The 27,273-nt window shown below is 53.5% G+C and overlaps 1 protein-coding gene across 8 annotated transcripts; it reads left to right on the top strand.

The window, feature by feature from the left end:
* Positions 1 to 222: 222 nt before the first annotated feature.
* Positions 223 to 27,094, top strand: SETD4 (SET domain containing 4). Of its 8 annotated transcripts, XM_054713525.1 has the most exons (13): positions 223 to 455; positions 1,841 to 2,008; positions 2,812 to 2,921; positions 3,114 to 3,209; positions 8,142 to 8,179; positions 11,234 to 11,322; positions 13,216 to 13,645; positions 15,580 to 15,754; positions 17,591 to 17,672; positions 18,465 to 18,545; positions 19,580 to 19,703; positions 21,728 to 21,978; positions 26,393 to 27,094. In XM_054713525.1, exons 5-12 carry the CDS (start codon positions 8,159 to 8,161, stop codon positions 21,911 to 21,913), a joined length of 1,188 nt encoding a protein of 395 aa, XP_054569500.1. In that variant the 5' UTR covers positions 223 to 455; positions 1,841 to 2,008; positions 2,812 to 2,921; positions 3,114 to 3,209; positions 8,142 to 8,158; the 3' UTR covers positions 21,914 to 21,978; positions 26,393 to 27,094. The 8 variants fall into 8 exon arrangements, with proteins under 8 accessions (XP_054569500.1, XP_054569495.1, XP_054569494.1 ...); XM_054713520.1 differs by lacking the exon at positions 2,812 to 2,921 and having other exon boundaries at positions 21,728 to 21,929; XM_054713519.1 differs by lacking the exon at positions 2,812 to 2,921.
* Positions 27,095 to 27,273: the final 179 nt, after the last annotated feature.

The following is a 27,273-nucleotide window of genomic DNA, read 5'->3' as shown; positions in this document are numbered from 1 at the left end:
GCGGAGCGTGTCGGGGGAATCGGGGCCGGCGGGAAGCTCTGGCTGCCTGGGCTCGTTGTTCCGCGGCGGAGGCGGAGGCGGAGGCGGAGGCGGAGGCGGAGGCGGAGGCGGAGGCGGAGGCGGAGGCGGAGGCGGAGGCGGAGGCGGAGGCGGAGGCGGAGGCGGAGGCGGAGGCGGAGGCGGAGGCGGAGGCGGAGGCGGAGGCGGAGGCGGAGGCGGAGGCGGAGGCGGAGGCGGCTGGATGCCGGCCCTGAGGGTCAGGCCTGGGACGCGCGCAGGAAGTTCCTCCCCTCCGCTGGTCGGCACTTCAGAGCGCAGGCTCCGCGCCCGCGGGCCCCTGAGTTTTCTTGTTCGCGACTCCGGGTCGGGGGACGGACCAGGTCGGGTGCGGGCGTCCCCGGCGGAAGCCCGCGGCGGGGAGGGGGCGCCGCCTGGCGGCCCAGGACTTGGCTCCGGTTAGTGAGGACGCGGGGCGCGTCGGCCTCTCCCTCCGCGGAGGCCCGAGTCTGGTCTCACCTCGCGGTCCCGGTGCCGTTGGGGTCTCCCCGCCGCCTGGTGACCCGGAAGCACTTCCGGGCCGGGGCCTTCGGTTGCCCGGGTAACGGGAGCAGCTCGCGCTGGAGCGTGGCTAATATTTGAGTTTTTTGATGTAAAAAGAACTGAGTTCGTGTCGCCGACTCCGCTAGGCCCGGAAGTCGTTCCTCTGGCGAACGGCGGACCGCGAGGCGCTGGGCTGCGGGGCGGGAGCTGCGGGTGGGCCGGGGAGGAAGGTCCGCGCCCCGGGCGGCGGGCACGCGGGCCCCCCGTGCAGAGCTCGCACCCGCCTTTCCCCGCCCCCGGGGCCCGCGCAGCCGGCGGAGTCGGTGCGGGCGGAGCGCGGGGCACCGGCGGGCGGAGCAGTGCCGGAGCTCCTGTTACTCGGCCTCCCGGTGTCGGTGGGAGACGTTGACAGCGTGTGCGGTTCGAGTGCACACACAAGCCCAGCTCTCCGGGTACTGCCACCGGGCAGCGTGCACAGCGAAGTCACGGGAGGGGTGCAGGAAGGTAGCAAGAACGCCCCGCCCCGTGCACAGCTTTGGCTCCTGGTTTTACAAACACACGATGTGTTCCCAATCAGACCTAAAAGGGATCATGGATGTTCCTGCCTCTCTGTCCCTCTCCCTTCCTCTCTGAAATAGATAAAAAATATATTAAAAAAAAGGGGGGATCATTGAGTTTGTAATGTTCTGAAACTTTGTTTTCCCCCTTGGACATTTCTACACCTTAGCATATATTTCCCCCCTGTTGATGGCTACATAATATTCCAGTATCTGAATCTTGCTGTTTTTTTAATTCTCACCTGAGGATATTTTTATTTTATTTTAAATATTAAAAAAAATTGATTTCAGAGGTAGAGAGGAATTGAGAGAAACATTGATGAGAGAGAACACAGATCGGCTGCTTCTTGCACATTCCCTCCTGGGGATCAGCCTGCAATCCGGGTATGTGCCCTGACTGGGAATCAAAGCAACAGTCTCCTGGGTGCATTGGTCCACACTCAACCACTGAGCCACACCAGCTGGGATTTTTTTTTTTTTAAATTTTAGGAAGGGAGAGAGAAACATTGATGTGAAAAAGGAACATCTATCGGTTGCCTCCTGTACACACACACACACACACACACACACACACACATTTATTTTTTTTAAAAAGGAACAGTTTTAGAAGGACCAGTAAAATGTGCATTCCATTATTGCACAAGGGATCATGATTTAGCTCTGTGTAAAAGTTCTGTATATAAAAACACTTTAGAGAAGTGGTTTTCCAAATAATATATGTTTGTCGATTTAAATCTTCATAGGCACCAAGAACAGTGATTATCTTACATTGGGAGAAGGGGAAAAGAAGTGCTTTTTATTTTCGATTGGGCACCTAAACAGAAACTGCAGTTGTAGTATGAAGAAGGGAAGAGGTCGAACAAGCCGGATCAGAAGACGAAAACTCTGCAGAAGTTCTCAGTCAAGAGGAGGTACAGTTTTTATGTTTTTTGGTGCCAGTGATATAAAAAAGGATCTTTTGTTGCTTGATAGTAACAGATACATATAGCTTTTCTCAAAGGCACATGGGCAATGTTCACAGAGAATATTTCTTAAATAATTCTCTTTGTAATTGTGCCATTGTATTCTTTTTAACCCTTGTGGGAATATAAACATATTTCTCCTTCCTGGGCAATGTTCACAGAGAATATGAACATTGGGAATATGCTAATTGACCATCACACCCTCACAAAGATGGTGGTGCCTGCAGCCAATAAGGAGGGAATATGCTAATTAACTGCCACACCCTCAAAGATGGCTGCGCCCACAGTCACAAGATGGCAGCGCTCAGTCCCCTCAGCCCCACCAGCCGCCCAGGGCTGGCCCGAGGTGCAGGCAAGCCTTGGATGTCGGCTGCCCAGCAGCCCAGGGCCGCCCAAGGCTCAGGTAACCAGGGGCGGCCGAGGGTTGCACTGCCGGCAGTGGCAGCAGCAGAGGTGTGATGGGGCATCGCCTTCCCCTGATCACCAGGTTGCCTCCTGTCCCTGAGGGCTCCCGGACTGTGAGAGGGGCAGGCTGGGCTGAGGGACCCCCCCCCAACTCCAGTGCATGAATTTTCATGTACCAGGCCTCTAGTTTCTTAAATAATTCTCTTTGTAATTGTGCCATTCTATTCTTTTTAACTCTTGTGGGAATATAGACATGTTTCTCCTTCCTTCAACTGTGTCTTTTCTGGGGACTCCCAGGTTTCTGTTTCTAATCCTGCCCTCTCTCCTGTCCTCTAATTACCTGCAAGGTATCAATGTTTGGATATAAACTCATCATTTTGAGTTCCCTGTAACCCAGTTTGAAGACATACTGTATGTGAAAGTGCCTGGCCAACTGGGAGGTACTACACTGATAACGGTCAGTTTTACCAGTTGCTTCTGCCTCTTTGAGACGATCACATGTTTTTTCTTTTTAGTTTACATTATTTGTACATTTTCAAATTCATTTCTTTTTATGATAACACTGAGACAATTCATCAGAGATTTTCTTTTTAAATAGTAATCTGATTTTATAGTGATCTTAATCACCATTTTTTCTTCCATTGATTAGTGAATGAGAGCTACAAGCCTGAATTTATAGCGCTTAAGAAGTGGTTGAAAGCTAGGAAGTTTGAAGATACAAATTTAATACCTGCTTCTTTTCCAGGTGAGTCTGGCTGTCAGTTCTCATGACCTTTGTCACAAGAGACGTGGGCACAGGTGACAGGAAAGCAGGAGTGAGCCTTGCAGGTGGCTGTATTATCTTGGGGAGCGTATCTCGTATTGTGTCAGGCTTCCTGCCTTGTAGCTGTAATTTTCTTTTCATATATATATATATATATATATATATATATATCACACACACACACACATATTTATTGATTTTTTACAGAGAGGAGAGGAGAGGGATAGAGAGTCAGAAACATCGATGAGAGAGAAACATCAGTCAGCTGCCTCCTGCACACTCCCTACCGGGGATGTGCCCGCAACCAAGGTACATGCCCTTGACCGGAATCGAACCTGGGACCCTTCAGTCTGCAGGCTGACGCTCTATCCACTGAGCCAAACCAGTTCGGGCTGTAATTTTCTTTTAAAAAATATATTTTTATTTATTTCAGAGAGGAAGGGAGAAGGAGATAGAAACATCAGCGATGAGAGAAAATCATTGATTGGCTGCCTCCTTCACACTCCATAATGGAGTTTGAGCCCACAACCCAGGCATGTGCCCTGACCGGGAATCAAACCCTGATCTCCTGGTGTATAGGTCGACTCCCAACCACTGAGCCATGCTGGCCAGGCTGTAGCTATAATGTTTGAGAAGGTGGATTAACATGCTTTACCTTGTTCTAAAAGTAAATTGAAGTGGCTTGTGGGAAGACATTCCAAAATGGTGAAATAAAATTCAAAATTACAAAAGGGGGATGGGAATAGGAAAATAAGGCAAAGGCAGGAGTAAGGATAATTCATAGAAGTCGTGATTATAAGACCTTGTGCCCTCTCAGAGATGAGCCACCAATTTGATGCTCCTTTCCAGCAGTGTGGACAAGGGATACGGCCAGTGACCCGAGTCTCAGTGCTATTGTCCATCAGCAGAAGCGCAGACATTCCCGGAACTTAGTCTGTAATAAGCTTTACTTTTACAAGGTCCTCGTGCCACTTCCCGCCTCGCCTTAGTAAGTGTGGGTGGCCGTGCTCTGTTTTCTGAACTTTGTCCAGTCTCTCCCTGCACCCCCACAACCCCTTCCCCCGAGAATTGTCAGTCCACTCCCTTTCTATGCCCCTGGTTCTATTATATTCACCAGTTTATTCTGTTCATCAGATTTTTTATTCACTTGATTTTTAGATTCACTTGTTGATAGATACGTATTTGTTGTCACTTTGTTGTTCATAATTTTTATCTTTACCTTTTTCTTCTTCTTCCTCTTCTTAAAGAATACCCTTCAGCGTTTCATATAATACTGGTTTGGCAGTGATGAACTCCTTTAGCTTTTTGTTATCTGTGAAGCTCTTTATCTGACCTTCAATTCTGAATGATAGCTTTGCTGGGTAGGGTAATCTTGGTTGTAGGTTCTTGCTATTCTTCACTTTGTATATTTCTTGCCACTCCCTTCTGGCCTGCATAGTTTCTGTTGAGAAATCAGCTGACAGTCGTATGGGTACTCCCTTGTAGGTAACTAACTGTTTTTCTCTTGCTGCTTTCAAGATTCTCTCTTTGTCTTTTGCCCTTGGCATTTTAATTGTGATGTGTCTTGGTGTGGTCCTCTTTGGATTCCTTTTGTTTGGGGTTCTGTGCGCTTCCTGGACTTGTAAGTCTATTTCTTTCACCAGTTTGGGGAAGTTTTCTGTCATTATTTCTTCAAATAGGTTTTCGATATCTTGCTCTCTCTTTTCTTCTGGTACCCTTATAATTCGTATGTTGGTACGCTTGAAGTTGTCCCAGAGGCTCCTTAATCTATCTTCATATTTTTGGATTCTTTTTTCTTCTTGCTTTTCCGGTTGGGTGTTTTTGCTTCTTCATATTTAAAATCTTTGATTTGATTCTTGGGATCCTCTAGTCTGCTGTTGGATCTCTGTATATTATTCTTTATTTCAGTAGTGTATGCTTAATTTCTAATTGGTTCCTTTTCATATCCTTGAGGGTCTCACTATATTTCTTAGAGGTTTCTAGAAGATTCTTGAGTAACTTTATAACTGTGGTTTTGAACTCTATATCCTGTAGTTTGCTTTCCTCCATTTCTTTCATTTGTGACATGTTTCTTTGTCTCCGCATTTTGGCTGCTTCCCTGAGTTGATAGAGTGGCTTTGTGTGCTAGGTGTCCTATAGGGCCCATTGGCTCAGCCTCCCCAGTCACCTGAGGTGGACGCTCTTGGTGCACCCCTTTGTGGGTTGTGTGCACAGTCTTGTTGTAGTTAAGCCTTGATTGCTGTTGGTATCACTGGGAGGAATTGACCTCCAGACCAATTGGTTGTGAGGACCAGTTGTGTCTACAATGGGAGAACTGCTGTGTTGGAGACACCCTTATGGGGCAGGACTTGCTTCAGTGGGGCTTTGTTGCTCACTGAGTCTGCCCCCTGAGTGTGTCTCTTACGGATCTGAAGAGTTGTAATCTGGTATGGTCTCACTTTGACCACTGGCTCTTGGATCTCCAAGGAGGTGCTAAGTCAACCCCTGCCTGAGGCCACCCAGCCGGAGCTACAGAGAGATCTGAAGATTTCTCCTCTTAGTTTGGGGCTTGGAGATGTCCAGATGAGGCGCAGCTGTGAAGCAATGCAAGCTGCTGATGTGCCTTAGGCCGTCTTTTGGAAGATCTGGGGTTCTTTGACCCAGCAGCAGATTGTAAGGTTAGGTTGCAAAAGGCCAGGCCATTCATATGCAAACGCCTCTGTGCACAGCTTGGGTGGGGTTGCAAATTGGGTTGGGAGTGGTCTCAGGGAATCACTGGGCCAAGCAAACCGCATGGCTGCCAGTGCCAGTCTGCTCTGCCCCAGATAGGTCTCTGTGTCCCGCGACCCCGTGCAGGAACAATGAACGCTGCGACCACGTCTGAGAGAAAGCCGCCCTCGTGTTCTGGCCCGATGCCAGACAGTCCAGTTTCTCCCCGTGTGAGTCTGGGTCCCCAGAGTCTCGCCCAGAACTGGAGTTCAGAGCAGCCGGGGGTTTGTATCTCCCTCCCGATTGAGAAAGACCACAGCGTACCCAGTCGCCAGCCCGTTTCCGCGCGCGCCTCCGTACCTCCTACCAGTCTAGATGCGCTTTTCTCTTTCCTTCTTGTTGTAAAGCTTCCACTCAGCCAGCCTTCCTGTGGTTCTGGGTGATGTCCGTTTTTTCTTTTAGTCGTAGTTTTGATGTGGTTGTGTGAGACAGCAAGTTCAGGTGTTTACCTGTGCCACCATCTTGGTTCCTCTCCTATTTTATTTTTGTCTAAAGTTTTACATATGTCTCCTTTTTGTCCAATTCCCCCCCCTCCCCCAGCCATTCCCACCCCGGGCAAGCCCCCACTGCCCCAGTGTCTGTGTCCATTGGTTATGCTAATACGCATGCATACAAGTCCTTTGGTTGCTCTCTAACCCCCCTCCCCTCCATTTGTCTCTAGATCAATCTATTCTTGTTCATCAAATTATGTTGATCATTATATCCCACATATGAGTGAGATCATGTAATATTTCTCTTTCTCCGACTGGCTTATTTCGCTTAGCATAATGCTCTCCAGTTCCATCTATGTTGTTGCAAATGGTAAAAGTTCCTTTTTTTTAAAAAAATATATTTTATTGATTTTTTACAGAGAGGAAGGGAGAGAGATAGGGAGTTAGAAACATCAATCAGCTGCCTCCTGAACGCCCCCTACTGGGGATGTGCCTGCAACCAAGGTACATGCCCTTGACCAGAATTGAACCTGGGACCTTTCAGTCCGCAGGCCGACGCTCTATTCACTGAGCCAAACCAGCCAGGGCTAAAAGTTCCTTTTTTATAGCAGCATAGCATTCCATTGTGTAGATGTACCACAGTTTTTTAATCCACTCATCTGCTGATGGGCACTTAGGCTGTTTCCAAATCTTAGCTATTGTAAATTGTGCTGCTATGAACATAGGGGTGCATATATCTTTTCTGATTGGTATTTCTGGTTTCTTGGGATATAGTTCTAGGAGTGGGATTAATGGGTCAAATGGGAGTTCCATTTTTAACTTTCTGAGGAAACTCCGTACTGTCTTCCACAGTGGCTGCACCAGTCTGCATTCCCACCAGCAGTGCAGGAGGGTTCCTTTTTCTCCACATCCTCACCAGCACTTGTTGTTTGTTGATGATAGCCATTCTGACAGGTGTGAGATGGTATCTCATTGTTGTTTTGATTTGCATCTCTCGGGTGATTAGTGACTTTGAGCAGGTTTTCATATGTCTCTCGTCCTTCTGTATGTCCTCTTTTGAAAAGTATCTATTTACATCCTTTGACCATTTTTTGATTGGATCGTTTATCTTCCTTTTTTTAAGTTGTAGGAGTTCTCTGTAAATTTTGGAGATTAAGCCCTTATCGGAAATATCATTGGAAAATATGTTCTCCCTTGAACACTATGTTGTAGAAATATTGGTAAAGCATCTTCCAGGTTTATCCCATATGCCAAGTTCTGTTCATATGCAGAGGTGGACGGAAGTCAGTTAACAGTTATGAGTACTCAAAACACACAGTTTATTCTTGTATTATAATGCATTAATCATTGTATTATTTATTTGTATTTCAACTGTAAACCTACTTTTGCCCACCACAATATATGGTTGGAGATAAATTTCCACTTAAATTAGCATACAAGTCTAAAGGAAGACCCCTCGGAGGAGGTCAGCCTAAGGGTCCCTAAGAGACCCAGAAGCCGCTTTGTGGAAGGTGCATGGTCTTTAGGTCTCGATTCTGCAGTCACTTTGCCCTTCGAGGATCGCAAACCCAAGAGGAGGCCAGCACATGTCCGTTTTCCAGAGCAGCGTCTTGACCCTCTGGGACTCAAAGGATACGAGACGCCGGCTGTGACGGTCATGCACATCTGTTCAGAGAGTGCCTCTGAGACCGGAAGCTGCAGTAGCATTCACCCTGTCCTGTCTTTGCCTTTCTAGATACCGGAAGAGGGCTGATGAGCAAAACGTCCCTGCAGGTGAGAATCTCTCTTGTCCTTGAAACCCAGTGTAGATGTTGCTGCTTGGCTTTGTGGGTTAAACCAAGTGGATACAGGCATTTTAACTGACTAGATACGTTTCAGTACCACTCTGCCAGTTAGAGTTGCTTGCCGCAGACTGGAGACAAGCCCAAGTAGCAGGGCTTGCACAGAGCAGTTTATTTTGCCGTCACGTGAACACGCCCGGGTAGGCGACCTGGCTGGTGGCGTCCGTGGCCGTCAGAGGCCCAGGACTTAGCAGCTCTGTCCCACGTCCTTGGAGGGAGCCGCCCCCTCAGGCCCAGCGTGCAGCTCCGGAGCCTGAGCAGCAGGACCAAGCCGGGCAGCTTCCCCCGGCAAGGAAATGGGACCCGCGCACCAGCCTCCTCAGCTGCCAGCGGCTGGAGGGGACACCTGTGGGCAGTGCCCTTCGGGGGGCTGGGTGGTGAGGAGGAGAGAGGCCTGTTGGGTAGGCAGCCAGCAGTCTGCCACAGCAGATTTTATAAACCAGGTCACGTGTTAACCGTGCCAGGGGAGGGAGCCGCTCTCATCTGAGACTGCGTAGCAGAGGAGGCAGAACCGAGCAGGCAGAGGGAGGAGGCTCGGTGCTGCCCCAGGGGCCAGCCTGCTGTGGCCCCGGAGGGACACGGCTCCGGACTGTGGGCTTCCCTGTCCTCACCTGGAAAACGGAGGCGAAGGGCATGGTGATCTGATCTCCGAGGTCCATTTATGCCATTTAAAGCACATCTCATACAGTTTTCTGTAAAGCTACTAATCAATTCCTTAATTTATTTTTATTTAAAGTTATTTTAATTTCTCAATTTAATTTATATAAACCCCAGCCTTGTACATATGTTTAGTGTAAAGAATGGTAACTCTTAGTGTTGTAATTCTATTATGCTATTTTAATTTTTAAATTACTTTATAATTTTTAATTGGGCAAAATACATGCTAGTATAAAATAAAACTTACCATCTTAACCACTTTAAGTGTGCAGCTTACTGGCATTAAGCACATGTACATTGTTGGGTAATATTGTTCTTTTTTGAACAGAGGTGTAATTGACCTCAGATGCAGCAGAGTTTGGAGAGGAGACATATACCTCTCATGTATAGAGCAGTGAGTATAGGTTATTTTTTTAAATATATTTTATTGATTTTTAGACAGAGAGGAAGGGAGAGGGACAGAGAGTTAGAAACATCAATGAAAGAGAAACATTGATCAGCTGCCTCCTGCACACCCCCTACTGGGGATGTGCCTGCAACCAAGGTACACGCCCTTGACCGGAATTGAACCTGGGACCCTTTAGTCCGCAGGCTGATGCTCTATCCACTGAGCCAAACCAGCTAGGGCTAGGTTATTTTTTAAAATAGGTTTTTATTGCCCTAACTGGTTTGGCTCAGTGGGTAGAGGGTCGGCCTGCGGACTCAGGGGTCCCAGGTTCGATTCCGGTCAGGGGCATGTACCTTGGTTGTGGGCACATCCCCAGTGGGGGGTGTGCAGGAGGCAGCTGATCGATGTTTCTCTCCCATTGATGTTTCTAACTCTCTATCCCTCTCCTTCCTCTCTGTAAAAAAATCCAATAAAATATATATTAAAAAAAAAGGTTTTTATTTATTTTAGAGAGGAAGGGAGAGGAGAAAGTTAGAAACATGGATGAGAGAGAAGCATGGATTGGCTGTCTCCTGCACACCCCCTACTGGAGTTTGAACCTGCAACCTGGGCATGTGCCCCGACCAGGAATCAGACGTTGACCTCCTAGTTCATAGGTCGATGCTCAACCATGGAGCCATGCTGGCCGGGCTGCACAGCTTTTAAGTGTTCAGTTTGATGATGAAGAGATTTACATCCCAAGGAACATATAGACCATTTTATCAAGTGGCTTTAAAAAAAATCCTCACCTGAGGATATGTTTTTATTGATTTGAGAGAGAGAGACAGAGAGATCCACATGTGAGAGAAACACTGATAGGTTGTCTCCCTTACCCGCCCTGAGTGGAGATGAAACCTGAAACCTAGGTATGTGCCCTGACCGGGAATCGAGCCGAAACCTTTTGTTGTACAGGACGGTTCTCTAACCATTGGGCCACCGGGTGGATTTTTTTTTACAGAGAGGAAGGGAGAGTGATAGAGTTAGAAACATCGATGGGAGAGAAACATCGATCAGCTGCCTCCTGCACACCCCCTACTGGGGATGTGCCCGCAACCAAGGTACATGACCTTGACTGGAATCGAACCTGGGACCCTTCAGTCCGCAGGCTGACGCTCTATCCACTGAGCCAAACCGGTTAGGGCTCCCGGGGTGGATTTTTAAAAATCATGAAGTCACGGATGTCAGGGCAGGAAGAGGTGGTAGTGATGATCTAGTTTGATCTCGATTTACAGATGAGGCAACTGGAAATGGCACCCAGCTGATTGTCGGCTGAGATTCGTAACTGAGACGCCAGTTACAATGCCAGCAGGACCTTACACCGGCGTCCTGCGCCTTCCTTGTTCCTGGTGTCCGTGACTTGCATCTTAATTCCCGTTCTCTGTTCGCATCTCCGTGGGAAGAGCTGTACTTCGGCAGGTGTTAGACCAGCCCCTTGTGCTGGGTGCGCTGCCCTCGCTTTCGCTAGTGGACACAGGCTGGAGGGAGGGTAGCCATTTCTAGGACAGCCACTGGTACGTGGGGTTGCACCAGATGGACTTGTGTGTGTGTGTGTGTGTGTGTGTGTGTGTGTGTGTGTTCTGTCTGTTTCCTGCAGGTGCACAACTTCCGGCCTAAGAAAGTGAAGGGACAATTTGATTTGAGTTGTCAGTGTTTCCACATTCCTTCCTGGTGGAAGGTTGACAGTGACCTAACTGACCTTTAACTCCTGTGGGGTCGTCGTACCTGCGTTGGAGCGGCCTTGCCTACATCCGCTGACGCAGGGGCTTGGGAGTTAGTCGCTGGTGGTCTCTGTGGCCGGGTTATTCTGGGTTCTTAGCAGATGAAACCGAGGCGTGAAGAGACGCGCACTCACAGGCCCTTCCCAGAGCATGGCGTTCTAAACTTTGTTTCTTTTTCGGGAAGGAGGGACAGGTGATTATTTCGTTGCCTGAGAGTTGCCTGCTCACCACGGACACAGTGATTAGGAGCTACTTAGGGGCGTACATTGCTAAGTAAGTGACCGCTCACATGCTACGTGGGCACAGCTTCTCCTTTATGCCTGTACCATCGCAGATATGTCACCTAAGGCCGAGTTCAGGAGGACCCAGCCCCTTGCATAGCTGATACCTGCAATGGTGCAAAGGGCTACTCTGGGCTGTGAAGTTTGCTTTTAACTCATCGCAAACTGGGAGGTGGGTTTGAGTCCTGATCTGTCCCAGCAACGGAAGATGAGATGGGATAATCAAGGAAATCATGGCTGAGCGCCTTGCTCATAGTAGCTTGTTCTCCATCGTAGTAGAGCTTGACAAATGTTAATTGCTCTCATTGTCCTTGCTTGAATTTTCTTTCAGCTCTGAAGAGCTGTTGACATTATGGAAGAGTTAGTTTTATTTAGCTTAGACGAGAGGGAGCCAGCCTTGGCGCGGAGAACTAATTTCCAGCTCATGTTATCCTGGGCCTCTGTTCGGGGCACTATCTGAGGACAGAGTGCGTGAGATCCTCAGCAGAAGGGTTTCTAAATTAGGAGGTTTGAAAGATTGAATTGTTTCTTAACCCAGGGTAAATTCTGAGTGTGTCCTCCCTCCACCCCCTGCTAGCTTTTTAAAAAGTTAATATATTTTTATTGATTTCAGAGAGGAAGGGAGAGGGAGAGGTAGACACATCAATGATGAGTCATCGATCCACTGCCTCCAGCACGCCCCCTACTGGGGATCGAGCCTGCAACCGGGGTATGTGTCCTGACTGGAATTGAACTATGACCTATGTCTTGGTTCATAGATCGACACTCAACCACTGAGCCACACTGGCTGGGCCCCACTTGCTTTTGTAAGAGGACTGATACATCTTTTAAAAAAAAAAATTTTTTTTTTATTGATTTCACAGAGGAATGGAGAGAGAGAGAGGGATAGAAACATCAGTGATGAGAGAATCATCGATCAGCTGCCTCCTGCACGCCCCCAACTGGGGATCGAGCCCGCAACCCAGGCATGTGCTTTTGACCTGAATCGAACCCGGGACCCTTCAGTCCGCAGGCCGATGCTCTATCAACTGAGCCAAACCGGCCAGGGCAGGACTGGTATATCTATTGGTGTGAGTAGAGGCGAGGATGCTCTTAGTATTAATATTTTCCATGTCATTCTGAAATTTTGAGTAGAATGTATGGTAATACAGGAATCTAGGCGTTGAAGGATTAATGTAAACTTTGTTAAATACATTCATGCAGCGTGAGATTTTTACTGTGAACAGATAAAAACCCTGCAGTGTGTAATTTGCAATAGAGGTGGTAAGCTTAGGATTAAAATAGGAATACCTACATGTACCAGTGGATGTACTGGGTTCTTTCCATCGGTTTCCCCACCCAGTGCTCTGTCGTTATCCCAGTGAAACCAGTGGCCTCCCAGCAAAAGCTGAAAGCTGGAGAACCACGTTGGAAGCAAAGGGGGTTTTGCAGAAAGGAATCTTGCAAACGAAGCTGGGACTCGGGTTAGTGAGTCCGTTCTGGGGTGGACGTGACCTGCTCGGAGCACTTGTTCTGGGTGCTCTCTGGAGAGCAAAGCTTTGAGGAGGGAAGACCCTCCCACAGGCGCATGAAATAAACTGGGCGAGTGCTGACCGGCCCGTCCCTCTGGGAGCAGAACTAACCACTAGAGCAGGGGTCCTCAAACTTTTTAAACAGGGGGCCAGTTCACTGTCCCTCAGACCGTTGGAGGGCCGGACTATAGTTTAAAAAGAAACTATGAACAAATTCCTATGCACACTGCACATATCTTATTTTGAAGTAAAAAAACAAAACTGCAAAAACCCCCGCATGTGGCCCGCGGGCCGTAGTTTGAGGACGCCTGCTCAAGAGTGTCTGTGTCTTCCAGTAACAGTGACTTCTTTACTTTGGCTTTTACTTGGAAAAGGTGGCAGCCTCCCCCGTCTCCTCTGCTGGCTCTGTGCACCTTTCTAGTCGCAGAAAGGCATGCTGGGGATCGGTCTCCCTGGAAGCCCTACCTGGAGGTTTTGCCGAAGGCCTACACCTGCCCTGTTTGTCTGGAGCCGGAAGTGGTGACTCTTCTTCCCAGACCGTTGGCAGCGGAGGCCAGAGAGCAGAGGACGCGCGTGCGCGAGCTGTTCACTTCCGCCCGAGGCTTCTTCTCCTCCCTGCAGCCTCTGCTGTCCGAGGCCGCGGAGAGCGTCTTCAGCTACGGCGCCTTCCTGTGGGCCTGGTGCACGGTCAACACCAGAGCCGTGTACATGACGCCAGGCCGGAGGCAGGGCCTGTCCGCGGAGCCAGACACCTGCGCGCTCGCCCCGTTCCTGGATCTGCTGAACCACAGCCCAGCCGTCCAGGTGAGGGGCTGCCGAGGGCACACGTCCCGTTTCCGCAGGAAGGACACGACCTCAGGACCTGTGACCTAGGGCCGTGCGTGGGCCCACGGGGAGGGTGTAGCTGGCTCTGGTAACTGCCTGCCGCCCGCCAGGCGTGCTCCTGTCTCCTCCCACCCCGCCTCCCTCCGGGCCGCAGAGCCCAGGGTACTATCCCACCCGCCCAGGTCTTCACCCGCAGCCTGCCCTCCCTTGCCCCCCTGTGGTGCAGGTCTTCCTCCTTCCAGAACCGGCCCTGGCTGTCTGCCTTGTGTTCCTGACCCTTTTCTACTTGGGGCCTTGCTTCCGCTTCTCTCTGCTGTGATCTCTGGTTCACGGACTGCCTCCTCTCTGAGCCCTGCAGTCTTAGAGGACCGGCACTTCGCTTTGTTCCTCTGTAGTCCCAGTGCTCAGCGCAGGGCCTGGCACGTAGTAGGCCTTCCATAAACCTTTATTAAAAAAACACAAACCTTTATTGAATGGGGAAAGGAGTCGAAATCATTAGAGAATCCTGCGTTGGGAGAGTCGGATCCCTTGCTCTCTGCCCCCTCCCCTGTGGCACAGGATGAGCCAGCCCTCTCAGGGTCCACGGGGCGGCACTCTGGCTGGGACCCATGCTCACCGCCCTCTTCCCACCGTGCCACCTGGTTAGCCCGCTGCCGTTGGGAGGGAGCGTGGGGAGGCCCTGCCGTGCTGTCCAAGGCCAGGACACTCCTCGCCCGTCTGCTTGTCACTTCCTAGGAAGATGCGTTGCTGACAGCGCTGAGTGCAGGAGGCCGAGCCGGAAGGGTGTGTGGTTGCTGTCGATGAGATGAGCCGGGCGTAGTACATAGGATGCTGGACACGGACTCTGCCCCATTGGCGGACTTGCTTTTTATTGGGCTGTTAATGCACTTACGCCCCCAGGACCAGTGATTTTACAGTTGAGTGTGGGTCCCGCCTCCCGCAGCCGGGGGCACGTGGCTCAGGGCCCTGGAGGGCCTGCCCTCTTCCCTCTTCCCTCTGTGCCCTCTATGGAAGAAGATTGCCGCGAGGGGCGGGTCTAAGGTGCGTGCAGCTGGCTTTTGGCATGAGCCTCCAAACCACGGCCTTAATCTGTTGTTGATGCTGCCAGGTGGGAATGTCAGCCTGCTCCTCCTCCTCCTCCTCCTCCTCGCCTCGTGGGGCTTGCTGGGCTTTGCTGCTAAGGAAGGAGGCCTCGTGCCTGCACCCACGCCTTTCTGTGGGGAGCAGGTAGGTCTGTTCTTTTCCTCTCTACCCATCAGCTCACCAAACAGTCACAAACCCACACGACAGAGCCAGCCAGTGTCGGCTCCAAGGCCTTATTGTCAGACAGATTCCGCGTGTGCCTCGACCCCGCTGGGCTCACGGCCCCAGAGGCCTGGCGGGCAGCTCCTCTTCTCGCCGGGCCGTCCGACCTGGTGCGGAAGGCTTCCCACGCTGGTTGCTCTGTCAGCCAGACTGGCCCCCCACCTGGTCCTCAGCCTAACAGGTTCACCTCCCTGCCAGCCCTGGGAGTTAGCCAGACAAGTAGATCACATCGCCCCGGGGAGCCAGGGACCTCGTTACCACACAGCCTGCTTCCCGTGGCCCCGGCTGGTGATGCCGAGTGCAGCCTGTGGGGCTGGGAGGCCTGTCCGCCCGCCCCTCCCCCCCATCCCCGGGCGTCTGTGTGACAGCCATTGTCAGGTGTTACCCATTGTCAGTGTTCGTCATCCCCAGGACCCAGGGGGGGACTCCCTCACCAGTGGGGCGAATGGGGGCGAACGGGGGCGAACTAGGGGCTGCCGTGGGAACCCCATTGTCCTCACGTGCGGTTACATTCAGCGATGAGTGTTTCAAAGGGTCAAATAAACATGATAACTTAGTCTTTTTAGTTTTGGGTTTTGCTTTAAAAAAGGAACGATTTCCCTCTCCAGGTGGAAGCGGCGTTTAACGAGGAAAGCCGCCGTTACGAAATCAGGACGCGCTCGGGCTGCCGACGGCACGAGGAGGTGCTCATCTGCTACGGCGCCCACGACAGCCGGCGGCTGCTGCTGGAGTACGGCTTTGTGCCCCGCGGGAACCCCCACGCGTGCGTGCCCGTCTCACAAGGTCGGCGTGAACTTCGGTTCCTGTCACTAAGCTGGTGTACACTTCCCCCATCTGGGGGTGAGGTTCTTTTAAGTTTTAGTAAAAATGGCAATCCTTTGTTTTCCTTTTAAATGTTTTTATTGATGTCAGAGAGGAAGGGAGAGGGAGAGAGAGAGAAACATCAGTGATGAGAGAATCACTGATCGGCTGCCTCCTGCACGCCCCCCAGTGGGGATTGAGCCCACAACACAGGCATGTGCCCTGACGGGGAATCGAACTGTGATCTCTTGGTTCATAAGTTGAGACTCAACCACTGAGCCACACCGGCCGGGCAGCAATCCTTAAAATGAATATTGTGTATTTTCTCCGAGGTAGGGCTAGCCTTACTCTGGCTGACCATGTCATTGCAACAATGAAGTAAAAACAACGAAGCTTTGCTCAACATTGAGGATGGGAAGAACATTGTGTCCGGTCGGACAGGATGGCGGCACAGGAAGAGTGCTAAGGAGATGCCTGCGTAACAGATGGAGGAAGGGAATCTCTGGGCGGAGACGTGTCCCCGTCACCGGAGGGAGAGCAGGGCTAGGAAGCAGCACGTGGCCGTGAAGACCTGCCGTGTGGGAAGCGCTGCGCTCCCACAGAGGCGCAGGCCTTGCTCCAGGGCTTTGCTGCCATGGAGGCCTGGGTTCCGCTCTTCTGTGCCCGTGACGTAGCCATCACCTTGGTGTTACTCCTTCTAAGATCAGGGTTTAGCTGCAAAATTTATGCCGTGGCCCAGCTGGCGTGGCTCCGTGTTGAGCGTCGACCGACCTATGAACCAGGAGGTCACAGTTCATTCCTGGTCAGGGCACTGCCTGCCTGCCCACTGCGCCAGAGCCCGGGCTGTGGGCTCCATCCCCGGTAGGGGGCGTGCAGGAGGCAGCCGATCAGTGAGTTCTCTCATCATGGATATTTCTGTCTCTCTCTGTATCTCCCTTCCTCTCCGAAATCAATAAAAACGTATTTTAAAAAACTTACGCTGTGAAAATTCCCCACAAAGTGGGAAACAGCACCTGGGAGCCTGGCCCTTCTCCGGAGGCGGCGAGACGTCTCCAGGCGTGAGGCGCCCACGGTCACCGAGTGTGATCGAGGCGGTTTTAGTACCAGTTCCAGCGGAAACAGGAGCCCGTCGAGGTGATGCTACTCCATCCCACGGGCAGAAGCATGCTGTTCTTTATGAAATAAAATAGACACGCAAAAGCGGGCCTTGCTGGGCGTCTCAGAAAAGGGGCTTTGAGACCAGCCTCGTGTTATCAGAAAAACTAACACTGGTGACCCTGAAATGCTGACTTGTGATCAACATTTATGCGTTAGTAATCATTGCATTTAAAAATAAACACAGACATGAAGAGAAACTTAAAAAGACAGAAGTCCCTCTGACGGCTGCCCGTGGCTCAGCTGCGGTTTGCACCTTCACCTGCAGTTGCTCAGGCTGCAGTCACAGTTGCGCAGACAGTTGTGAACCTGCTTTTAGAAACTCCGAGTTTCGTGTTGGTGCAGAGCCCGCCCTCGGAGGGTGGACGTCCGAGCAGGCGGCGGAGGGCGGTCGTCGGGACCTGGGTCTGTTGGCCGTGTGCCAAGTGGGAGCGTGAGCTGGGCTGTGGGGGTTTGGTCCCTGCCTCGTGGATTCTTGTGGCTTTTCCAGAGCGGATGACGGTCTCATTGCGTGGGCCTAGAATAGACCTCTTTTTTGTATGAATGAGAAAAACTGTTTCCATGTGTCTGGATTGCAATGGGAAGGAAAGGAAGCTGAGACGGGAAGGTTTCTACTGTTGTCTGAATTACACCCTAAATCTCAGTCTGATTTTTTTTATGTAGATATGCTTGTTAAGTATCTTCCATCAACAGATAAGCAGATGAACAAAAAGATTTCCATTTTAAAGGATCATGACTTTATAGAGTAAGTGTTGATCTCTCTCAAAATTGTTCCATCGGGAAATGGTGATGCAACAGTGGAGGGTTAGGGTTCTGTAGGGAGGAGACACTTCTGACTCACCGGCTGGCAGGCAGGTGTGACCGAGCGCTTACTCTGTGCGGTGTCGTGGGCACACAGGAGTGTAAGATTCTCTTCAAGAAAGCTTTTCGGGGCCGTAGAGGCCAGCTTGGACAGGAATCCTGGTGCCAGAGCAGAGCCCGGATGTGTTGGTTGGTGGCCCAGGTTGCGTTGGTCTCTGAATGTGGTACAGGGGGGTGGCATCGGCTGGTGGAGGCCAGGCTGGCCCTCACCTAACACGGCGTGGGCTCTGGGCCTGGGGGTGGCTGGTGACTTCACACCCAGAGGGATAAGGGGGTCAAGGCTCTCCCTTCTGTGGCTGAAGTGCAGTTGTGAGGGAGCCGGCTCCGTCCCAGGCCTGTCGCGCTGGGTGGTGCTGCTGGTTGAATCCCCAGACAACCCAGCGGCGTCGGCCTGTCTCCCTGGGCCTGGCGCGTGCCTGCCGCTGGGACTCGTCCAGCTTCAGCTTCTGACCCAAGGACACTGGGAAATAGCTGCTTGCATCTTTTTTTTTTTTTTTTAACAGAGACTTCCCTGTTACTCAGGCTTTATCGTTAGGTATCTGAAGACTTAGTTTCCTTTTGTCTTTCTGACCAAGACCGCAGGCTCCGTACCGCTTAGTGGCCGCTTTAGAAAAACTGCTTGTGCCCTGGCCCCGAAGTCCTAGTGACGCTTGTCCTGTCCCGTCCTCCCTCGCAGAAACCTGACGTTCGGATGGGACGGGCCGTCCTGGCGGCTGCTCACGGCCCTGCGGCTGCTGTGCCTGGAGGCTGGGGAATTGTGAGTGCACGCGGGTTGGGTCGGGTCGGTCCGGTGTCGCCCTGGGATGCCACTGGGGACGGGGAGGGCGCTCTTCATGCCACTCCCCGTGGGCGGGCGTTCTCTTCTGAGTGTTCCCGTGTCCGGGTTCTGGGGGAGCATCGCGGTCAGAGTGCGTGGTTGGGAGAACTTCGAGTCGCCCTCAGAGCCCCCCTGGGGACCCGCAGCTCCTTGTTCAGCGCGTGGGCACTGGCACTGCCCAGAGGGGAGTCTGAGTGGGTGGGTTTTCCCGGAGCCAACAGAGCTCCTCCCCCCCCCCCGAGGCTAGCACTACCTCGCATTTCTAAGCGCCTCTGTGCTTGCACTCGGACGTTGCCGCAGCCCAGTCACCATGCCTGTCGCCATCGGCCACTTCCTCCGGAGACGCTGTCCGTCCAGCATCTGTTCCTCCACCTCCCTCCCCATGGGTGCTTCTTCCAGCGGATGGAGGCACTGCCACCTTCGGCTCAGCTTCCTGCTGTGGCTCCCTCGTTAAAAAGAAATACGTTCTTACTGATCTCAGAGAGCGGAAGGGAGGGCAGAGAGCAGAAACGGTAACGATGAGAGAGACTCATCGACCTGCTGCCTCCTGGACTCCCGCACGCCCCACACTGGGGACGGAGCCCGTTACTCGGGCATGTGCCCTGGCTGGGAATCGAACCGTGACCTCCGTGGCTCATGGGTCGACGCTCAACCGCTGATCACGCCAGCCGGGCTGCTCTTGCTCCCTCTTGCTTACCCTCAAACATGTGTACCACCCGCCTGCCCGCTGGCCAGACCCAGGGCCGCTTCCTGTTCGCGCTGTGCCTTCCTGTGAACCTTGTCCGTTTCAGCACAGGAAGAGCACGTGGCGGGAGCGTGGGCATCCCTGTGGGCGGGTTTCTGAGGAATCCACTGTGGGGCGGGTTTTAGAAGCTTCTGGAAACGAGGGCTGTGTGTGTTGTGTTCAGGTGTAAAAGTCGTCTTCATTTTTTGAGGTCCTGCTGAAATGGTCTTATTAAACATTTTGGTTCTAGTCTATGCTGGAAAAAAGTTCTTCTCGGGGAGATAATTTCAGATGTAAATGAGAAGAAGAGTTTGGACATCGCCCAGAAAATATGCCATTACTTCACAGAGGAGGCTAGTGCTATGCTTCAAAAGGTATGTTTCTATAATTTTGCATCTTTTTCTTTCTTTTTTAAAAAAAAATATATTTTATTGATTTTTTACAGAGAGAAAGGGAGAGGGATAGAGAGCTAGAAACATCGATGAGAGAGAAACATTGATCAGCTGCCTCCTGCACACCCCCCACCGGGGATGTGCCCGCAACCAAGGTACATGCCCTTGACCGGAATCGAACCTGGGACCTTTCAGTCCGCAGGCCGACGCTCTAGCCACTGAGCCAAACCGGTTTCGGCTCTTTCTTTTTTTAATGTATTTTTTTTTTTTTTATTGATTTCAGAGAGGAAGGGAGAGGAAGAGAGAGGTAGAAACATCAATGATGAGAGGGAATCATTGATCGGCTGCCTCCTGCATGTTGGACTGAGCCCGCAACCCAGGCATGTGCCTTTGACAGGAATCGAACCTGGGACCCTTCTGTCTGCAGGCCAACACTCTTATCTGCTGAGCCAAACCGGCTGGGGCTTGCATCTTTTTAAAAAAAAAATATATTTTATTGTTTTTTTTACAGAGAGGAAGGGAGAGGGATAGAGAGCTAGAAACATCGATGAGAGAGAAACATCGATCAGCTGCCTCCCGCACACCCCCCAATGGGGACGTGCCCTCAACCAAGGTACATGCCCTTGACCGGAATCGAACCTGGGACCTTTCAGTCCGCAGGCTGACGCTCCATCCACCGAGCCAAACCGGTTTCGGCTTCTTAAAGAAGTGTTTTGATTAAGAAGTTACTTGTTTTGGGCATGTTGGCTAGGGATGGTATACCTTCTTTGAGTGTTGTTTAATGCCTTAAATACTTGAACATGGATGTTATCTGTTTTTTGACTATTAACATTGTGCCTGCACCTTTTAATAGGTCAAATTATCGCGTGAATTCTTGATAATAGATTTTTAAGTACTCTTTTCCTTTTGTTTTTATTTAGTAACTATTTTAATTAAATGAGAAAAGAGCTGCCCAAGCCGTTTTTGCTCAGTGGATAGTGTTGGCCTGTGAACTCGAGGGTCCTGGGTTTGATTCCGGTCAAGGGTACATGCCCAGGTGCGGGCTTGACACCCAGTAGGGGGCGTGCAGGAGGCAGTCAATGATTCTCTCTCATCATCGATGTTTCTATCTCTCTCCCCCTCCTCCCTTCCTCTCTGAAATCAATAAAAAAATAAAAATAAATAAAAGAACAGCTCATTTGAATAAAAGCATTACTGGGATTTAAACTATTTTAATGAACTTTGAAGGCAACATTGTGCTAAGTGGAATAAATCAGAATGCAGGAAACAGACTGCTCGGGTCCACTCCTGGGAGGACCTGGGACAGGCAGGTGCTCGGCTCCACCTCTGGGAGGACCTGGGACAGGCAGGTGCTCGGCTCCACCTCTGGGAGGACCTGGGACAGGCAGGTGCTCGGCTCCCCCTCTGGGAGGACCTGGGACAGGCAGGTGCTCGGCTCCACCTCTGGGAGGACCTGGGACAGGCAGGTGCTCGGCTCCCCCTCTGGGAGGACCTGGGACAGGCAGGTGCTCGGCTCCCCCTCTGGGAGGACCTGGGACAGGCAGGTGCTCGGCTCCCCCTCTGGGAGGACCTGGGACAGGCAGGTGCTCGGCTCCCCCTCTGGGAGGACCTGGGACAGGCAGGTGCTCGGCTCCCCCTCTGGGAGGACCTGGGACAGGCAGGTGCTCGGCTCCCCCTCTGGGGGGACCTGGGACAGGCAGGTGCTCGGCTCCCCCTCTGGGAGGACCTGGGACAGGCAGGTGCTCGGCTCCCCCTCTGGGAGGACCTGGGACAGGCAGGTGCTCGGCTCCCCCTCTGGGAGGACCTGGGACAGGCAGGTGCATAGAGCCGGACGGTGGAGGATGCCAGGGCTGGGGAGGGTGTGTTTAACGGGGATAGAGTTTCTGGTGATGATTACATAACATTGTGGACATTCTAAATACCCCTGCACTGTACATTTAAAAGCGCTCAAAATGGTAAACTTTATGTATGTTTGATTACAATAAAAAGTTTAAAAATAATTCCAGGTTTCTCACATGAAAGATAAAGAAATGGCGTTGACACACCAGCTCACTTTGGTTGAAACGTTGTGGACGGAAGAGCTGAAGATCCTCCGGGCGTCTGCCGAGACCCTGAGCCGTTTGCAGACGGCTGTCCGTGACTCCCCCAGGGGCCTCCGACCATGCCGCCCCCGTGCGGGGTGTGACGCCTGAAACCCTGTGCACTGAGGTTCGCTTTACCCAGAGTCTGTGCACTGACGGAGGCTCTCCATTAAATGGTGTGCGTGATCCTGTGCCTGTCCCTTCCCTGGCGGGCGGGGCGGGGGCTGCTCCTAGGACCTTGGAGGACATCCGCGGGGCCGGGTTCTGGGGTGGCGGAGCTGCAGGTGAAGAAAGGCGTGCCATCCTAACGGCCCCTCTAACGCCCACTTAACAGCGCCTGGAGGAAGCTGAGCTGCACCGAGGGGGAGCCCCGAGGGGGCTGCAGTCAGCCCGGCTGCACCTCCACCCCCCACCCCCACCCCCACTGCCACCCCCACCACCACCGCCACCTCCACCCCCCATCCCCACCGCCACCTCCACCCCCACCCCCACCCCCACCCCCACCCCCACCCCCCATTCCCACCCCCACCCCCACCCCCACCCCCACCGCCACCGCCACCCCCACCGCCACCCCCATCCCCACCCCACCCCCACCCCCACCCCGGGTGTGGTCTTTCTTCCCTGGCGTGCTGCTTCGGCTGCTGCTCTGACTGGGCAGGAAGGGCCAGCAGTGGAGCTTCTGTTGCTCAGGGTCAGGGCGCCCTGCGGCGGTCGCTTTGGTGCAGGGAGGGCCGGGCAGTCCCAGCTGGAAGGAGATTGTTGGGCTGGAGTGGCCGTTCCCTGTGCTCCAGGCCCCCCCCCCCCCAGCAGAGGGGCGAGGAGCCGGCACCTGTGGCAGCAGAGGCCCAGGTGATGCCGCCCAACCCCTGCCTCAGAACCAGGCCAGCTGCTCGGAGGGGCATCCCGCGCGGACTGGGTTTGGGAACGGAAAGTTAGTGATGAAACACCGGAGTGCGGGCTGCCTCCACCGTGGGCTGGTTTCCGTGGGTCCTCGTCAGCGCGCCCCTGACCACTCTTCCTGTGGAGGCTGCTTGCCTCCTGTTCTGCGCGTGGCTGTCATTTTCCTGGTGCTGTCGGGGGGGCGGGGGGGTTAGGAGGGACATTCTTGTGCTCAGTGGGCCCTTTAGAGTTATGGGTCTTTGCCTTTCCTCTTATTTATTTATTTAAAAAAGTACATTTTCATTGATTTCGGAGAGGAAGGGAAACATCAATGATGAGAGAACTATTGATCGGCTGCCTCCTGCACGCCGCACACTGGGGATGGAGCCCGCAACCCGGGCCTGGGGAGGGTGTGTTTGTTTGGGGGGCGAACACAGGGGAGCGACCTCCTGGTTCAGAGGTCGACGTTCAGCCCCTGAGCCTGGCTGGCCGGGCTGTTCTTTTTTAAAATTACGGGAGCATTTTAGGTCTTGGCTTCCCTCTGAGTGTGGCTTTGATGTGAAGTTTGCTCTCAATAGTCCTTGTCAGATCCTGGCTCTGGATTTATACTTCCACAGCGTTTCCATGCCTGTTAATACCATTAGTCAGGACGGGGCGGGGTCAGAGCAGGTGTATCATGGCACAGAAGCCAGGAGCTGCTGCTTATGCACACTGGACATCATCGAAGCCCAAGACGAGGCGGTCTCCCTTCCGGAGCCGCTTTCACTGCTCCCAGCCGAACATCCGCTTCTCCAAGGGCCAGAGCGGCAGGCCACACAGGTGCTCAGCGCTCCGTGCTCTTCCGGCCTCCTGTGGGAACAAGCCCACTGCCCGGCCCAAGAGCTGGGCGGGTGTCTGAGAAGCGGAGCGGAGTCGGGCTCGGCGGTGAGCTGGAGACGCTTCCCTCTTCGTCCACTGGGTGGCGCGCGAGGACCGCCGAGCCGAGAAGGCCGTTTGTTCAGGTGGGAGTGGGGTCTGGACAAAACACAACAACTCGGTGCTCCTGGGACAACGCAGACGTCCCCGCTCTCCCGGGGGCCTTGCCTCCTGGGGTGAGAACAGGCAGCTGCACAGCAGTTCAGGGCGAAGGGGCCTGGCCAGGTGTGGGGGCTCAGAGGGGAGGGTGGGGGGCAGGGGATCAGACGCAGGAACTGCCTGCCTGCCTCGGACAGGCCATAAGGAAATGCCAGGATGTGGCACTTCCTGGAACAGAAGGGAATGGCTCATCGCAGGGGCAGGGTTAGCTGCCTGGGCTGTGAGAGCAGGTGGAGGGGTGCTGGCCAGGCAGACAGGAAGGCTCACTTTCAGGGGTGTAGCAGCACCCACACAGAAAGGGGTCTCCTGTGACGCGCTTCTGCCAGGCGTGTCGGGAGCGGGAAGGAGCCTTCCTCTGACGGGCTGCCCGTCCGTCCGTAAAGGCGTGCGTTAGACGTGAGGACAGAGCCTCAAGGTCGAGTGGCGTGTGCCCGGTGTCCTTGTCCTTGGACTCCTGCGTCCACGTTGACTGACAGGTGTGAGGTGGCCCCGCACATCACAGTGACGAGGCGGTGGCCTCGTTTGAAATGATCTCTTGGGTCTGCTGACTGTCCCAGGGCCCCATTGTCTGTCCTGAGGTCAAGGCTCGCGCACCTTGCCGGTCCTCGGACCCTCCGCGCCGCCTCTGCCGTTGGTGCCCATCCCGGCCTCGCCTCGAGCGGTGGCGTGTCCTGCGGAGCCCCTGCAGGCGCCCCTTACCCTGGACGAGCAGAGAGGCCCACGCGTGACCGTCGGTCTGATTGGCGTTGCCTTATGGTGACGGCTGTTTGTCCGGAAACCATCTTGCTGAGGAGGTCGGGGGGATCACGAGCTTTCTGATGTGGTTTAACGTGAGGCTGGGAGCCATGGCTCCCGTGGGCTCCACAGAAATAGTGACCGGAAGTATTCCGTCTCCATTCAGGAGCAGGAGCGGGGTCCTGGCGGCGGGCCACGGGAACCCCATCTTCTTCCCATATTGGTCCGTGTGGCAGGAGCCTGGCAGCTCACCCACAGCCCGCTCCCCACGGTGGTCTGCGGCCCGGAGCCCGCGCTTAGAAAGGAGACTCTCACCCCGGACCTGCCGCGCCCGGGTCTGTGTGCCCGAGTCCGAAAGGCTGCCGCAGGCACGCTCTCGGCCTTCCCCGGGACTGCGCCGTGGGGCCAGCTCGGTGCCAGCCGGTGCCAGGTGCACGGGGTCCCTCCTCGCCGGGCATGTCCTCTCCATAGGTGAGGACAGCCGGCCCGGGGTCCGAGGGCGCAGTCACTGCCGGCAGAGCACGGCCTGGCCGGCACCGGCGGGGCCGGGGCCTTTCGCGGAAGCGTGTGCTCAGACACCGCGGCAGCAGACGTTTCTGCGGCAGACGTTCCGGCCACGTAACCGGTGGGCTGGGCGGCGTGTCTGCGTGACAGAGAAATAGCTGGTTGGCAGGTTTGTGGTTGGGTTTTGTTCTCTGTTGACGAAGCATCAGGTGCCGTAAACAGATAAAAGAACTGGTGGCCATTTGCTTTGTTGGCTTTGCTTCATTTCTGCATGGGTGAGGCTCTCACACGCTCCGGTTTGGTTAGGTCATGTGTCACTCTCGGCCCTTAAACAGTGCCATTCCTCCCCGAGACCAGGACTGGCCCCAGAGGCGGGCTCTCCTTTTGAAAGAGGACGTGGGGAGCAGAAAGCGAGGTCCAGGCCTCCGAGGGCAGAGCCACGCCCGCGGCTCCCACAGAAAGTGCTTAGGCGCCTCCACAGAGCAGAGTCTGCTGTTGTGAGCTGTTGCCATGACTACAGTTTAAATGCAGTCACATAGTCTGCATCCACAGTAAACGTTTGAATTTTGTTTTTCATCTTTTCACGTTTCATTATGGCTTTCAGATGTCCCTCTTTTATACATCGTGACTTTACCTTTTTAATGGCAAAATTGCCTTTCAGCCGACTAGTTACGTGGCGAGGATGTTTGCTGCGAGGACGCTGTGGCCAGGGCAGGGGACCCAGAGCCCGTGGCGGGGACGGACTTCTCCGGCCCATTTCCGGCTGCCTGGGGTTCTGGGACAGGAAGGCCCAGAGGAGGCGGGAACGCGGGGGCTGGGGCGTGGGGAGGCCCGGCAGTGCCTCTGAGCGGGCTGTGCCTGTCCCGTCCTGTGCTTCGGTCCGGCAGCCGGTTCTGACTGCTCCAGGCCGCAGGTGGACGGAGCGGGCGGGGCTGCCCGGTCTGGGGGGCGGGTGAGCTCGGGCGTGGCTGGCGCCTGCAGCTCAGATTTGTGCAGAATGGCGGAGCAGCACGGGTGCCCTTCTTCCCGTTGCTGCGTGTTTTCCTCTGTGAGCGGAGTAAGGAGCCGACTGCCTTTTAAGGGACGTGAGCACCGGGTTTTGTCTTCCCGTCCCATTACTGTCAAACAAACGTCACCTGAGAACTCGGGTCACATGGCCGCTCCCGGAGGATGGCTTACGGCGGTCAGCAGACCGAGAAGAATGCCTTTTATCATGTTCGCTTCTACCTCCCCCTGTTTCACTTCACTCCCAGCCGCACTCAGGCCCAAATGGTATCTGTCAGGAGTAATTGGCGAGCGCCGGAGGCTGTGTTCAGTCTGCGTGAATGGAAAGTCTCAAAGCGGTTGTCCATGTTGAAAGAAAATACTACATTTGATCTTTCTTTATGATTTCTGCAGACATGGGGCGTGTCTGCATCTTTAGCCTCAGCCCCGGGACGTGTGGGGGGACGCCTGCAGGAAGTAGCACTTCGCAGCTCATCACCTTCTGCCGAGTCCCTGAGAAACGGTCATTGATCCCCATGGCGCTCAGAGCGCCGGCCCGCGGGCTGCCGGACACCGAGTCCGGACCGGGGCTTCGCGTTTCGTGTCCGTTCCTGCGAGGCTGTTTATTCTTCTGGATGGAACTGTCCTCTGGCGGGCGGCCATCCTCCGAGCCTGCGATGGCCTCTCGCTGCCCCTTTCCCGGCAGGACATCGGGAGCCGCAGCGGAGGCTCCTGATCAGAGCGGAAGGCGACACCGAGAGCGAGAGCGAGAGCGCGGCCGGGCCTGCAGACGGCCCCTCAGACGGCCCCCAGCACGTGTCCAGGACACAGTTTGGAGGCTTTTCAAGGGCACACGACCCAATCCAGTGCACCTTCCCCCATGCTCCCATGTGTATCCATGGACACCCTGAGGACGTGACCTCGCCGGTGACCCGTCGCAGAGCTCGGGGGACAAACTCACCACCTCTCGCCTAGAGCGCTGGGCTGTTATGTCATAAGTCACGAGTCACTGCTGTGCTGTAGAAAACTCTAGATTGGGCATCAGCAAACTGTAGCCACTTCCTATACTTATAAATAAAGTTTTTAAAAACTGGGTACTTTTTTATTGTGATAAAATATGCATAACATGAAATTTGCCATTTAAGCCATTTTAAATGTACAATTCAGTGGCATTGAGTAGCATGTTGTGTAACCATCACCAGTTCCAAAGCTCTTCCGTGGCCCCAAATGGAAATTCTTTACCCATTAAATGGTAACTGCCCATCCCCCTCGCCCCCAGCACCCGCTAACCTCTA

This window comes from Eptesicus fuscus, chromosome 3, assembly GCF_027574615.1.
Source record: "Eptesicus fuscus isolate TK198812 chromosome 3, DD_ASM_mEF_20220401, whole genome shotgun sequence".
Classification (NCBI taxonomy): Eukaryota; Metazoa; Chordata; class Mammalia; order Chiroptera; family Vespertilionidae; genus Eptesicus; species Eptesicus fuscus.
Note: the sequence above shows the minus strand (reverse complement) of the source record. Positions and strands in the feature narration are given on the sequence as shown.

Coding starts and splice junctions, on each gene's coding strand:
- SETD4 (XM_054713520.1), top strand. CDS start 242: ATGCCGGCCCTGAGGGTCAGGCCTGGGACGCGCGCAGGAAGTTCCTCC. Junction 2,009..3,113: donor AAGTTCTCAGTCAAGAGGAG/GTACAGTTTTTA, acceptor TCCATTGATTAG/TGAATGAGAGCTACAAGCCT. Junction 18,546..19,579: donor TGCCTGGAGGCTGGGGAATT/GTGAGTGCACGC, acceptor TTTTGGTTCTAG/TCTATGCTGGAAAAAAGTTC.